A 12,238-nucleotide genomic window follows, 5' to 3' on the forward strand; every position below is an offset into this window, starting at 1 on the left:
GTGCAGCACCTTTATCTGCACCAAAACCTGAACCAATAAGTTCTCCACGGAATATTTACACCGATTTCCTTCGTTTTGTAGCAAATATTAATTATTCCTGCTATGACATATCAAATACATACACCATATCTACACAGCCGTTAATTATCAATTCCATAACGGCGTTAAAAATTGTCAAACGACCTCGTATTAGTTGACAGCGATTGCGCGCGCTTTGCCATTGTTTACGTTTTGTTCTTGTTTCTTTGTGAATTAACTATGCGGGAGATCAACAAGTGAATTTTCTTGGAAAGAAACTCCAACAATTAAAATCTCCACCTCTCCAGAGTTTCCAATATGATCATCAGACACAATGTATGAACCACAACAGCATTTGCCCACACCAAGCGATTTTAATTTTCCATTTCCTCCCTATGAAATACAACAACAATTGATGACCGAACTCTATAAGGTGCTGGAAAATAAAGAGATTGGTATATTTGAAAGTCCAACAGGAACGGGAAAATCGTTAACACTGACATGTGCTGCCCTCAAGTGGTTGGAAGATCATGAGGCCTTAATAAGAAAGGAACTTTTGCAGCGTTTAGAGAAGATCACCAAAGATGTAGAAAAATTGGAAAAAGAACAAAATGTGGCCAGCGATTGGATATCGATGCATTCCAAGACATCGGAACAAAAACAAGAACTGCTGGAATTGAAGGGTATTAAAAAGCTGCTGGATGAATATGAAGATCGATTGAAAGTGATTAAGGAAAAACGCAAAATTCTCAAACAACAAAAGAGGGCAAGTGGGCAGAAAACAAAGAAAACCTCCTCCTCCCTATCAGCAGTTGATGGTGTGGCAAAGGAAGATATTTTGGATCAGCAAAATGTCATACTCGAAGAGGCTAATAATAGTGATGCTGATGATGATGACGAGGATGAAGACTTGGAAAAACCCATGAAATATCGTGATGTACAAATATTCTTTTGCAGTCGTACCCATACCCAATTGGCCCAAGTGGTAAAGGAGGTGAAGCGTACGGTGTATGGAGAACGTGTACGTTGTGTCTCAATGGCGTCACGCCAACAATTGTGTATACACAAAGATTTACGTAAAATCACAAATACCGCCCTAATTAATGAACTCTGTTTGGATATGGCCAAGAACACGAACAGCAAAGTAACCTCGTGCGATGGCGATGGCTGTGCCAAAAAGAAGTCCCGCATCAATATGAAATCGATGGGCAAGTGTTCACATAAATCACAAGCTCTTGTTCAGGAGCTGAGTGAATTATCTCTGGCAGAAATTCTTGATATTGAAGATTTGGTGAGCGAAGGCGAAGAGTTGAAGGCATGTCCATATTATGCAGCCCGAATGGCAATACAAATGGGACAACTGGTTATGTTACCCTATCAGCTGCTGTTGCACAAACGTAGTCGTGAGCTGGCTGGCATTGATTTGCGCGGATCGATTGTCATCATTGATGAGGCCCACAACTTATTGGATTGTATATCGGATATATACAGTTGTGAGATTTCGTTGGCCCAACTACAATCGGTGCAGCATCAAATTGTCGCATATAAAATGAAATATGCTTCGCGTTTTAATTCGGCAAATCTGCTATCCATAAACCGATTAATATTTGTCATCAAAAGGCTGGTCAAATTACTAACAGCACCCGCTGCCACTCTCACCGAGGCCAGTGAAAAATCAAATAAATTTCGTATGCTCTGCACCTATGAACTGATGTCCGAAGGTGATTTCTTCAATATCGATCTTTTCGAATTACTCAAATTCTGTGAGCGTACACGATTTGCCCAGAAATTACAGGGTTTTGCTAAGACCCTAACAATGGAACCAAAACCAAGTGAAAATCAACCTCCTGCTCCTCACGCAGCAACAGCAGCAGGTGGAGGAAAAGCTGCTGCCGTTGGTCTTCTCAAGCGTTTGCAACATAATCATGAGGAGAAACTCATGAAATCATCAAATAAAACGAAAAAGCAAGATGTCGGGGGAGATGTGAAAGTTTCACAAAATCCGTCAGAGGAGAAAAAACAAACACCCGCCATATTAACATCTTCTTTAAGACCCCTATTGGCATTTCTTGAAGCTCTCTGTGAAAAAGCTGATGATGGTCGTATACTTGTCAATGTGAGTAGTGATGAAACGGCCCCAGCGGGAAAGTATGACATGCAACCTAGTTTGAAATATATTCTACTACGTCCCGAATCACATTTTCAAGATATCGTTAAAGAGGCAAGATCGGTAAGTGCTGGAAATTTTCTATTTATTTAGTTAGACTTTTTGAATAGTAGTAGTAATGATTCTGAAACAATTGAAAAAGGCTAAAATCAAGTTCCGATATAAATCTATTATCGTTATCTATAAATTCTGCTAAATTTTCTATAATATCGGGTTTAAATGTTCTTGACATCTCAAACATGAATCCAAAATCTGATATCCAACTCGTGTAATAAATAATGCGATGAATATATTTGGGAGGAATGCATGATCGATGGAGTCCCTAGAGGTAGTGATGTTGGAAAAAACATTTCGAAGGGCATTAATTACAAAACTGATTTTAAATATTTTGTATTATTGCAGGATAATGTTGGTCCAACAGAGGCGTGGATTTTTTAAAGAATATTCCTAGAGGAATGAATATTTTTTCAAGGTTCAACAGGGGCGAGGATTTTTTTAATAGTTTTTCAAGGAGGCTAGGATTTTTTAAAGAATATTCCTAGAGGAATGAATATTTTTTCAAGGTTCAACAGGGGCGAGGATTTTTTTTAATAGTTTTTCAAGGAGGCTAGGATTTTTTAAAGAATATTTTTTGAGGAAATAATATTTGTTTTTGCAAAATAGTCAGGCTGAATCCCAGTTTGTTGTTTAAAAAAAAAAAAAAAAAACAACTATTTATTAGTGGGGAATGTATGGCATTGTTTGCCGAGGGGTAAGGCAGGGAAGACTATAGTTTCGGATCACGCCACTGATCCTCATCAGTTCCCTTAGTTTTTTTTTTGTTGGGATATTCTCCCCAGAAGCTATTGCTTCTATACAAAAAACCTTTCATACCCAAATGTCTCTTGTAACAAAGCGAAGTACTTAGCTGACCAACGACATAAACTGCATGAGAATTTCGCTGGAGCCTCACTTCGAGGTTAACAAGGCATTTACAAACAATACCACACCTTTCCCACTGTTGTGTGTTGTCACATCGCGACAAATGCACACGACTTTGTTGGTGTTGCTAGTGTACAGCAACAAACCAAACAGTTTAACCGTGCCTGCGTCTACAACTTCAGTAGTGTTGGCGGTTTATTTGGGATACCATTTGTATTTTGTTTTTGCAAAATAGTCAGGCTGAATCCCAGGCCTGAAGAAGACCTCCTCCTCCTCATCAGCAGTTGATGGTGTGGCAAAGGAAGATATTTTGGATCAGCAAAATGTCGTACTCGAAGAGGCCAATAATAGTGATGATGATGACGACGAGGATGGAGAATTGGAAAAACCCATGAAATATCGTGATGTACAAATATTCTTTTGCAGTCGTACCCATACCCAATTGGCCCAAGTGGTAAAGGAGGTGAAGCGTACGGTGTATTTGTTTTTGCAAAATAGTCAGGCTGAATCCCAGTTTGTTGTTAAAAAAAAAAACAACTATTTATTAGTGGGGAATGTATGGCATTGTTTGCCGAGGGGTAAGGCAGGGAAGACTATAGTTTCGGATCACGCCACTGATCCTCATCAGTTCCCTTAGTTTTTTTTTGTTGGGATATTCTCCCCAGAAGCTATTGCTTCTATACAAAAAACCTTTCATACCCAAATGTCTCTTGTAACAAAGCGAAGTACTTAGCTGACCAACGACATAAACTGCATGAGAATTTCGCTGGAGCCTCACTTCGAGGTTAACAAGGCATTTACAAACAATACCACACCTTTCCCACTGTTGTGTGTTGTCACATCGCGACAAATGCACACGACTTTGTTGGTGTTGCTAGTGTACAGCAACAAACCAAACAGTTTAACCGTGCCTGCGTCTACAACTTCAGTAGTGTTGGCGGTTTATTTGGGATACCATTTGTATTTTGTTTTTGCAAAATAGTCAGGCTGAATCCCAGGCCTGAAGAAGACCTCCTCCTCCTCATCAGCAGTTGATGGTGTGGCAAAGGAAGATATTTTGGATCAGCAAAATGTCGTACTCGAAGAGGCCAATAATAGTGATGATGATGACGACGAGGATGGAGAATTGGAAAAACCCATGAAATATCGTGATGTACAAATATTCTTTTGCAGTCGTACCCATACCCAATTGGCCCAAGTGGTAAAGGAGGTGAAGCGTACGGTGTATTTGTTTTTGCAAAATAGTCAGGCTGAATCCCAGTTTGTTGTTAAAAAAAAAAAAACAACAACTATTTATTAGTGGGGAATGTATGGCATTGTTTGCCGAGGGGTAAGGCAGGGAAGACTATAGTTTCGGATCACGCCACTGATCCTCATCAGTTCCCTTAGTTTTTTTTTTTGTTGGGATATTTTTGTAGGGCGAGGAATAGGGCTAAAGGTATGATTCGGAAGGTTAGAAAAGAGGCTCATGCAAATTTGTTTACTAATATTTCTTCTTCTAGAGATTTCTGGGATGTTGTCAAATCTAGAGGGTTGTTGGATACTGATTCCTATGATTGTGATCTAGATGTCGATGAATGGAATCAAACGTTCGTTCGTAATCAACTGCCTTTGTCTCACATTGATACTCAATTCCTGAATATTGATCGAGGTTTCTCGTTTCGCTGTATTGATTTAGGGGAATTAGAAAAAGCTTTTTTCATGATCAAGTCAAATGCTTCTGGATTGGATGGTTTTTCTTTGAAATTCCTTAGAAAAGTTTTCCCGCTTCTTTCTCGTGATTTTTTGCATATTGTTAACACTATTTTGTCAACTTCGGTCTTTCCTGATGAGTGGAAAATATCTAGGATAATTCCCATAAGGAAAAAGGGTTCAAGTGATTTCCGACCTATTTCAATGCTTCCAATCCTATCGAAAGTTGTTGAACATATTATAAGAGCTCAAATTCAGTCACATTTTGAGACTAATATGTTTTTGGATGATGCACAGTGTGGGTTTCGTAAAGGTAGGAACACGTCGTCTTTGTTATTAGGCTTGACGGATGCTATTCGTAGTAACTGCAATTGTAGCAAATTCGCTGTATTACTTTCGTTGGACCTTGAAAAAGCATTTGACAGAGTTGATCACAATTTGTTGTTGAACAAACTTTGTGCTTTTTACAAATTTTCTGGTACTGCATGTTCCTTGCTTCACTCCTATCTGTCAAATAGAAAACAACTTGTTTGTGTTGGCAATAGGTATAGCAGCGTGTTGCCTGTTTCAAGTGGTGTACCCCAGGGTTCGGTTTTGGGGCCGCTCCTCTTTATAATTTTTATAAATGATCTTTTCCCTCAACTGGGTACCTGGTGTATGCAGTTTGCTTATGCTGATGACATCCAGTTGTTGTTTAGAGGCGATGTTCGATCTTCTCTGGTTGCCCAGTCGAAAATAGATCTGGCAATGGGTATTTTGTTATCTTGGATGGTAAATAATAATCTTAGGATAAACCCCTTAAAAACAAAGGCAATTTGTTTTTCCCGCAATAGAAATTTTAATATTAGTGTCTCGTATGATGGTACAAGCATTCAGTTCGTGAATCAGCTGGATTGCCTTGGCGTTGTTTTAGATGACCGCCTTTCGTTTGAAAAACACGTTTGTTTATTGGTGGCAAAAATAAATTTTTCTTTGAGGTGTCTTTATAACTCCGATTTGATTCTTCCCCTAGAAGTGAGGTTGAGGTTGGCTCGGGCGTTAATAATGCCAATGATTTTATATGGCTTGGAGATTTATTCCGGTACTTCGCATTTTATTTTACATTTTGTTCAGTTGGCGGTAAACAGGACTGTTCGTTATGTTTATAATTTGAATAATCGTGCGCATGTAACGCCGTATGTTATGAGATTCCTTGGGGTTTTATTTCATGACTTTATTAAAATACGTTTAATGTTGTTCTTTTTCAAAATGATGAAAGCTCAATCGCCTATGTTCCTATTTCAATCGTTTCGTTTTTTGCACTCTACGCGACTTAATCAATTGTCTGTTCCTAATGCTTCTCTTCTTATGACAAATTCTTTTGTGGTTAGAACAGCCAGAATATTTAACCTGTTTCCTATTTATTTGAGAAATTTTAGCGTCTCTGTAAATATTTTTTCAAAATTGTTGTATCAGATATTTTCTGGTGATATTAATTGATGCTTTTTTGTATCAATTCCTGTTGGAGTTGACCTTTGGAAAATAATAGATTTATATTTTGGTGGTTTCACTTGTTTGTTCTTGAGCTTTGTGCCTATTATTTTAATTTGTGAAAGTTTCTGGAAGTGCACTTAATATTTTTTTTTTATTTATTCTGTTATTATGTAATATATATATATATATATATATATATTTATATATTGTTAATATCTTTATATTGTTAGTTTTAATGTTGTTTTGCATTTATTATATATTTTTCTCTAACTTAATTTAATTATGTTAGATTGTGTAGGAGTAGTTTTTATTATGGTATTTACGATTGTATGAATTTATGTTTTAATTTTTTGAATTTTTATTGTTATTTTTTTGGGGTAGTTTATCCTTTATTAGGTTAAGCATATCATATGCATTTTGTAATTTATCTTTAATGGGCCTGAAGGCTTTGAATTACAAGTTAAATAAAATTGAATTGAATTCTCCCCAGAAGCTATTGCTTCTATACAAAAAACCTTTCATACCCAAATGTCTCTTGTAACAAAGCGAAGTACTTAGCTGACCAACGACATAAACTGCATGAGAATTTCGCTGGAGCCTCACTTCGAGGTTAACAAGGCATTTACAAACAATACCACACCTTTCCCACTGTTGTGTGTTGTCACATCGCGACAAATGCACACGACTTTGTTGGTGTTGCTAGTGTACAGCAACAAACCAAACAGTTTAACCGTGCCTGCGTCTACAACTTCAGTAGTGTTGGCGGTTTATTTGGGATACCATTTGTATTTTGTTTTTGCAAAATAGTCAGGCTGAATCCCAGTTTGTTGTTTTAAAAAAAAAAAAAAACACAACAGGTGGTATTGTTTGTAAATGCCTTGTTAACCTCGAAGTGAGGAAATTCTCCAGAAAAAAAAAAAACACAACAGGTGGTATTGTTTGTAAATGCCTTGTTAACCTCGAAGTGAGGTCAGCTAAGTACTTCGCTTTGTTACAAGAGACATTTGAGTATGAAAGGTTTTTTGTATAGAAGCAATAGCTTCTGGGGAGAATATCCCAACAAAAAACTAAGGGAACTGATGAGGATCAGTGGCGTGATCCGAAACTATAGTCTTCCCTGCCTTACCCCTCGGCAAACAATGCCATACATTCCCCACTAATAAATAGTTGTTTTTTTTTTTTTTTTTTAAAAAAAAACAACAAACTGGGATTCAGCCTGACTATTTTGCAAAAACAAAATACAAATGGTATCCCAAATAAACCGCCAACACTACTGAAATAATATTTTTTCAAGGACCAACAGAGGAGTGGATTTAAAAAAAAACAAATTTTTCAAGGATCAACAGTGGCGTGGATTAAAAAAAATATTTTTCAAAGTCCAACTAATTTTTTTAAGGAGCCGTGGATTTTTTAATCAATGTTGTTTTCAATGAGGCTTGGATTTTTTTAAATTTTTTTTAAGAGGCTTGGATTTTTTAATTTTTTTTAAGAGGCTTGGATTTTTTAAATTTTATTAAGAGGGTTGGATTTTCTAAAGTTTTTTCTAAGGATTTTTTAAAAATATATAAATATATAAAAAAATATTTTTTCAAGGCGTGGATTTTTTAAAAAATATTATTTTAAATTCAAGACGTGGATTTTTTAAAAAATACTTTTTCTAGCAGTGGATTTTTTAAAAAATATTTTTTCTAGCCGTGAATTTTTTCAAAAATATTTTTTCGAGTGGCTTGGCTTGGATTTTTCAAAAATATTTTTTCTTGGCTTGGATTTTTCAAAAATATTTTTCTTAGGAGTCGATTTAAAAAATATATATTTTTTTAGGAGTCGATTTAAAAAAAAATATTTTTCCTAGGAGTCGATTTAAAAAAAAATATATTTTCTAACCGTGAATTTTTCAAAAATATTTTTTCTAACCGTGAATTTTTCAAAAATATTTTTTCTTGGCTTGGATTTAAACATTTCTTTCTGGGCGTGGATTTTTAAAATATATTTTTCCTAGGAGTTGATTTAAAAAAATATATATTTTTCCTAGGCGTCAATTTAAAAAAAATTCTAGGCTTGCATTTTTTACAAAAATTTTTGTTTTTGTAGGCGTGGATTTTTCAAAAAAATATATATTTTTCCTAGGCGTGGATTTTTTTCAGTTACTTAGAGGCTTGGATTTTTTTAAATTGTTTTCAAAGTCCACTTGAGGTCCTTGAATTTTTTTATTATTATAAGCGTTGCAGTAAATCCCTAACTCCCTACCTCCCCCAATTTCCTTTCCCTTTTTAGATTATTGTTGCCGGTGGAACAATGCAGCCAACTAACGAATTGACGGAACAATTATTTAGCTCCTGTCCTGAGCGTATAAAACAACATTTCTACGATCATGTGGTGCCTGATGATGCCGTCTTGCCATTTGTTGTTACCAAGGGACCAAGTGGTCGTAATTTGTGTTTTAATTTTCAACAGAGATCATCAACGGTTATGGTAACTGAAATTCAATTTTTTTCCTCCAATGCGAATGTGAATAACCCTATCCCCTCCCATTTCCCGTTTTTTTTAGCTTAACGAACTTTGTAGTGTTTTGGAAAATCTGTGTAATGTCATACCCGCTGGCGTTGTGTGTTTCGTACCGTCATATGATTATCTGAATAGTGTCTATGAGCAATTACAAAAAACTGGTATTCTACAGAGGATCTCAAATAAAAAAAGGATTTTTCGTGAACCACGCAGTGATAATCAGAGCTCAGGAGGTGGTTCTGGTGTTGGTGGTTCCGCTGTTGAACAAAATATTGAACAAATTTTGTCGGAATATAGTCGTGTCATTAAAAATCAACAGGGTGGTGGTGGTGCCTTATTGCTAAGTGTTGTGGGTGGTAAACTTAGTGAGGGTCTCAATTTTGCCGATAATTTGGGCCGTGGTGTTATCGTTGTCGGTCTACCCTATCCATATTGTAATTCCCCAGAGATACAAGAACGTATGTCGCATTTGGATAAAACATTGGGTGCCGGATCCGGTGCCGAATACTATGAGAATTTATGTATGAAAGCTGTTAATCAATGTATTGGTCGTTCGGTACGTCATATTCGTGATTATGCCTGTGTCTATTTGCTGGACGAAAGATATGCTCGTGAGAATATACAACGTAAGCTGCCGCAATGGATATCACGGCATTTACAAGTGGCCACCACATATGGTAAAGTTCAGGCTGGAACTGTGAAATTTTTCAAACAAAAGAAATTGAAAGGCGAGCAGGCGGAGGAAGATGTGTAATCGATTTTCTATATGTTTTGGATATAAATGGATTTATATTTTTTTCTCATGCATATCTAAATGTTAGAGGAAATATTTTGTATATTTTCAAATTTTTATTTATTTTTACATCATTGTATTTTCTATATCTATAATTTTTGTCGAATTTTTCGTATACGAAGTTTTTATTAATTTGTTTCCTACGTATGTATGTGCATTTATATTGAGTATTATTGCATTTTTGTGTATTATTGTCGGTGTATTTTCGAATATTTAGTATTTAAGTTGATTATTTTACATTTTCTAGTTTTAAAATATATTTTTTTATTTATTTTCTTTTTCAAATAAAATACCTTAAAGTATTATAAAAGTTTCATGGGGTTTTTTTTTGACAGCAAATTATCCCATCGTATGGATATTTTTTTAAGGTCGAACATAGATGCGGATATTTTTTCAATACCCACCAGAAACTTTGATATTTTTAAGGTTGAACAGAGATTAGGAAATTTTCAAGTTCGATCATAGATGTGGATATTTTTTCAAAATCCACCCGAGACGTGGATATTTTTAAGATCGAACAGAGATGAGGATATTTTTCAAGGTCCAGCATAGACGTGGATATTTTCTGAGATCTAACAGAAAAACATTGTTTTTTTTGAAAAATGTTTTTTTAATCCACGCCTTAATGAAAAATATATATTTTTTTAAATCCACGCTGTAATGAATTTCTTATTAAATCCACGCCGCAATGAAAAAAAATTTAATCCACGCCTCCGTGAAAACATTTTCTTTAAAAAATCCTAGCCTGTGTTAGACCTTGAAAAAAATTTGGACCAACGTGGATATTTCTTAAGGTCCAACAGAGATGAGAATATATTTCAAAATACTGAATTTGGGAGCAGCAAAGGTGCAATCTAAAATATTTTTGTTTTTAGTTTTTTTTCTGTAGATCATCCAAAGTGGGCTAAAAAGTTTTTTTTTTTTATTTTAACCCAATATTGTTAATATTTTTTCAAATCCATTTTTTGTCATTTTTTTATTAAAAATATTTTAGTTTAATATATCTCGCAGCCATTTTGGCGTCACGTAATGCAAAATTTAATTTTTTTAAATAAATCTCTATTTTTATACGTGCGTTTGTTTGCTCATTTTGTTGTGTATCTCTTTTTGTTGTCAGTGGTATTGGAATTCACTTTTTTTATATTTACTCATGTTTACTAATAATCTTTTTTGGTCGATAACACATTAAGACAAACATACTAAGTGTTGGTCGGTCGGCCAGTGGATTGAATAATAAAGCGGTCAGTATGATTTTTTATTAACAATAAATAGAAAAGAACATTTGAAATTTTGCTTATAAGTACGCATGCATGTACATTGAGCTGTATCGCAAAATTGGAAAAAAAATAAATATTTAAAAATCAAAGACAGTCATTAAAGTTCGTCATTGAAAAAAAAATTCTGAAAAAATCTGTATCAAATTATTGAAAAACAAAATAAATAAATAACTTGATATAGTGGATTCAATAATAAAGCGGTCAGTATGATTTTTTTTATAAACAATAAATAGAAAAGAACATTTGAATTTTTGCTTATAAGTACACATACATGTACATTGGGCTGTATCGCAAAATTAAAAAAAAAATAAATATTTAAAGTTTGTCATTGAAAAAAAAAAATCTGAAAAAAATCTGTATCAAATTATTGAAAAAAGAAATCTCAAAAAAATCTGTATCAAATTATTGAAAAAAGAAATCTCAAAAAAATCTGTATCAAATTATTGAAAAAAAATCTTTAAAAAATCCACGCCTAGGGGCCTGATAGTCATTGAAAAAAATTCTTTAAAAAATCCACGCCAAGAGGCCTGAGGGTCATTGAAAAAATACTTTAAAAAATCCACGCCTAGAGGCCTGATAGTCATTGAAAAAAATTCTTTAAAAAATCCACGCCAAGAGGCCTGAGGGTCATTGAAAAAATACTTTAAAAAATCCACGCCTAGGGTTCTGATAGTCATTAAAAAAACTTCTTTAGAAAATCGCCTTGGGAATAAATAGTCATTGAAAAAAATTTTGAAAAGTATGGTCCGGTTTTTTATAACCCAAAATATCAAATTACAGACAATTCCTTTGAAAAATGTGCCCGAAATGTTCAAAATTCCGAATATTTGGAAGTATCTTTATATGGGCGCTACCCTGAAAATTCATTGAATATTGATTATTTTTAGTAGAGAGAGATACTACCCTATGAGAACGCAAAATACCAGTTTTCAGCCAATTCGGTTTAAAAACGTGCCCAAGATCCCCAAAATAGCGAAATTTGTGAGGTTCCGTTATGTGGGCCCTACCCCAAAAAGTGTACCATTATTAATATTGTTTGTAGAATGAGAATTCAAAATACTAAATTGCAGGCAATTCGATTGAAAAATTGTGCCTAAAATCGTCAAAATTCCGAATATTTGGGGCAAATTTATATTGGGGCTACCCTAAAAATTCAGTGAAATTACTTATTTTTAGTAGAGAGAGAAAATACCGTGAGACCTCTAAATACCAAATTACAACCAATTCGATTCGATAAACGTGCCCAAGCTCCCCAAAATACTGAAATTTGTGAGATACCCTTATATTGGACCTATCCCACAAAGTGCATCAATATTACTAATTTTTAGTACAATGATTTGTTACTCAATATAGAATCCATAATTCCAAATTACAGCCAATTCGGTTGGAAAA

At 34.6% G+C, this 12,238-nt stretch overlaps 1 protein-coding gene across 1 annotated transcript; it reads left to right on the forward strand.

Annotated features, from left to right (window-relative positions):
- The first annotated feature begins 342 nt into the window (after window positions 1–342).
- Window positions 343–9,530, forward strand: LOC133324519 (ATP-dependent DNA helicase DDX11). The gene is made up of 3 exons (XM_061533355.1): window positions 343–2,248; window positions 8,546–8,743; window positions 8,820–9,530. Exons 1-3 carry the CDS (start codon window positions 353–355, stop codon window positions 9,528–9,530), a joined length of 2,805 nt encoding a protein of 934 aa, XP_061389339.1. The 5' UTR covers window positions 343–352.
- The last annotated feature ends 2,708 nt before the right edge of the window (window positions 9,531–12,238 follow it).

The sequence above is a fragment of the Musca vetustissima genome, unplaced genomic scaffold, assembly GCF_032173495.1.
Source record: "Musca vetustissima isolate MV318-11 ecotype Yass unplaced genomic scaffold, APGP_CSIRO_Mvet_v1 utg20277, whole genome shotgun sequence".
Taxonomy (NCBI): Eukaryota; Metazoa; Arthropoda; class Insecta; order Diptera; family Muscidae; genus Musca; species Musca vetustissima.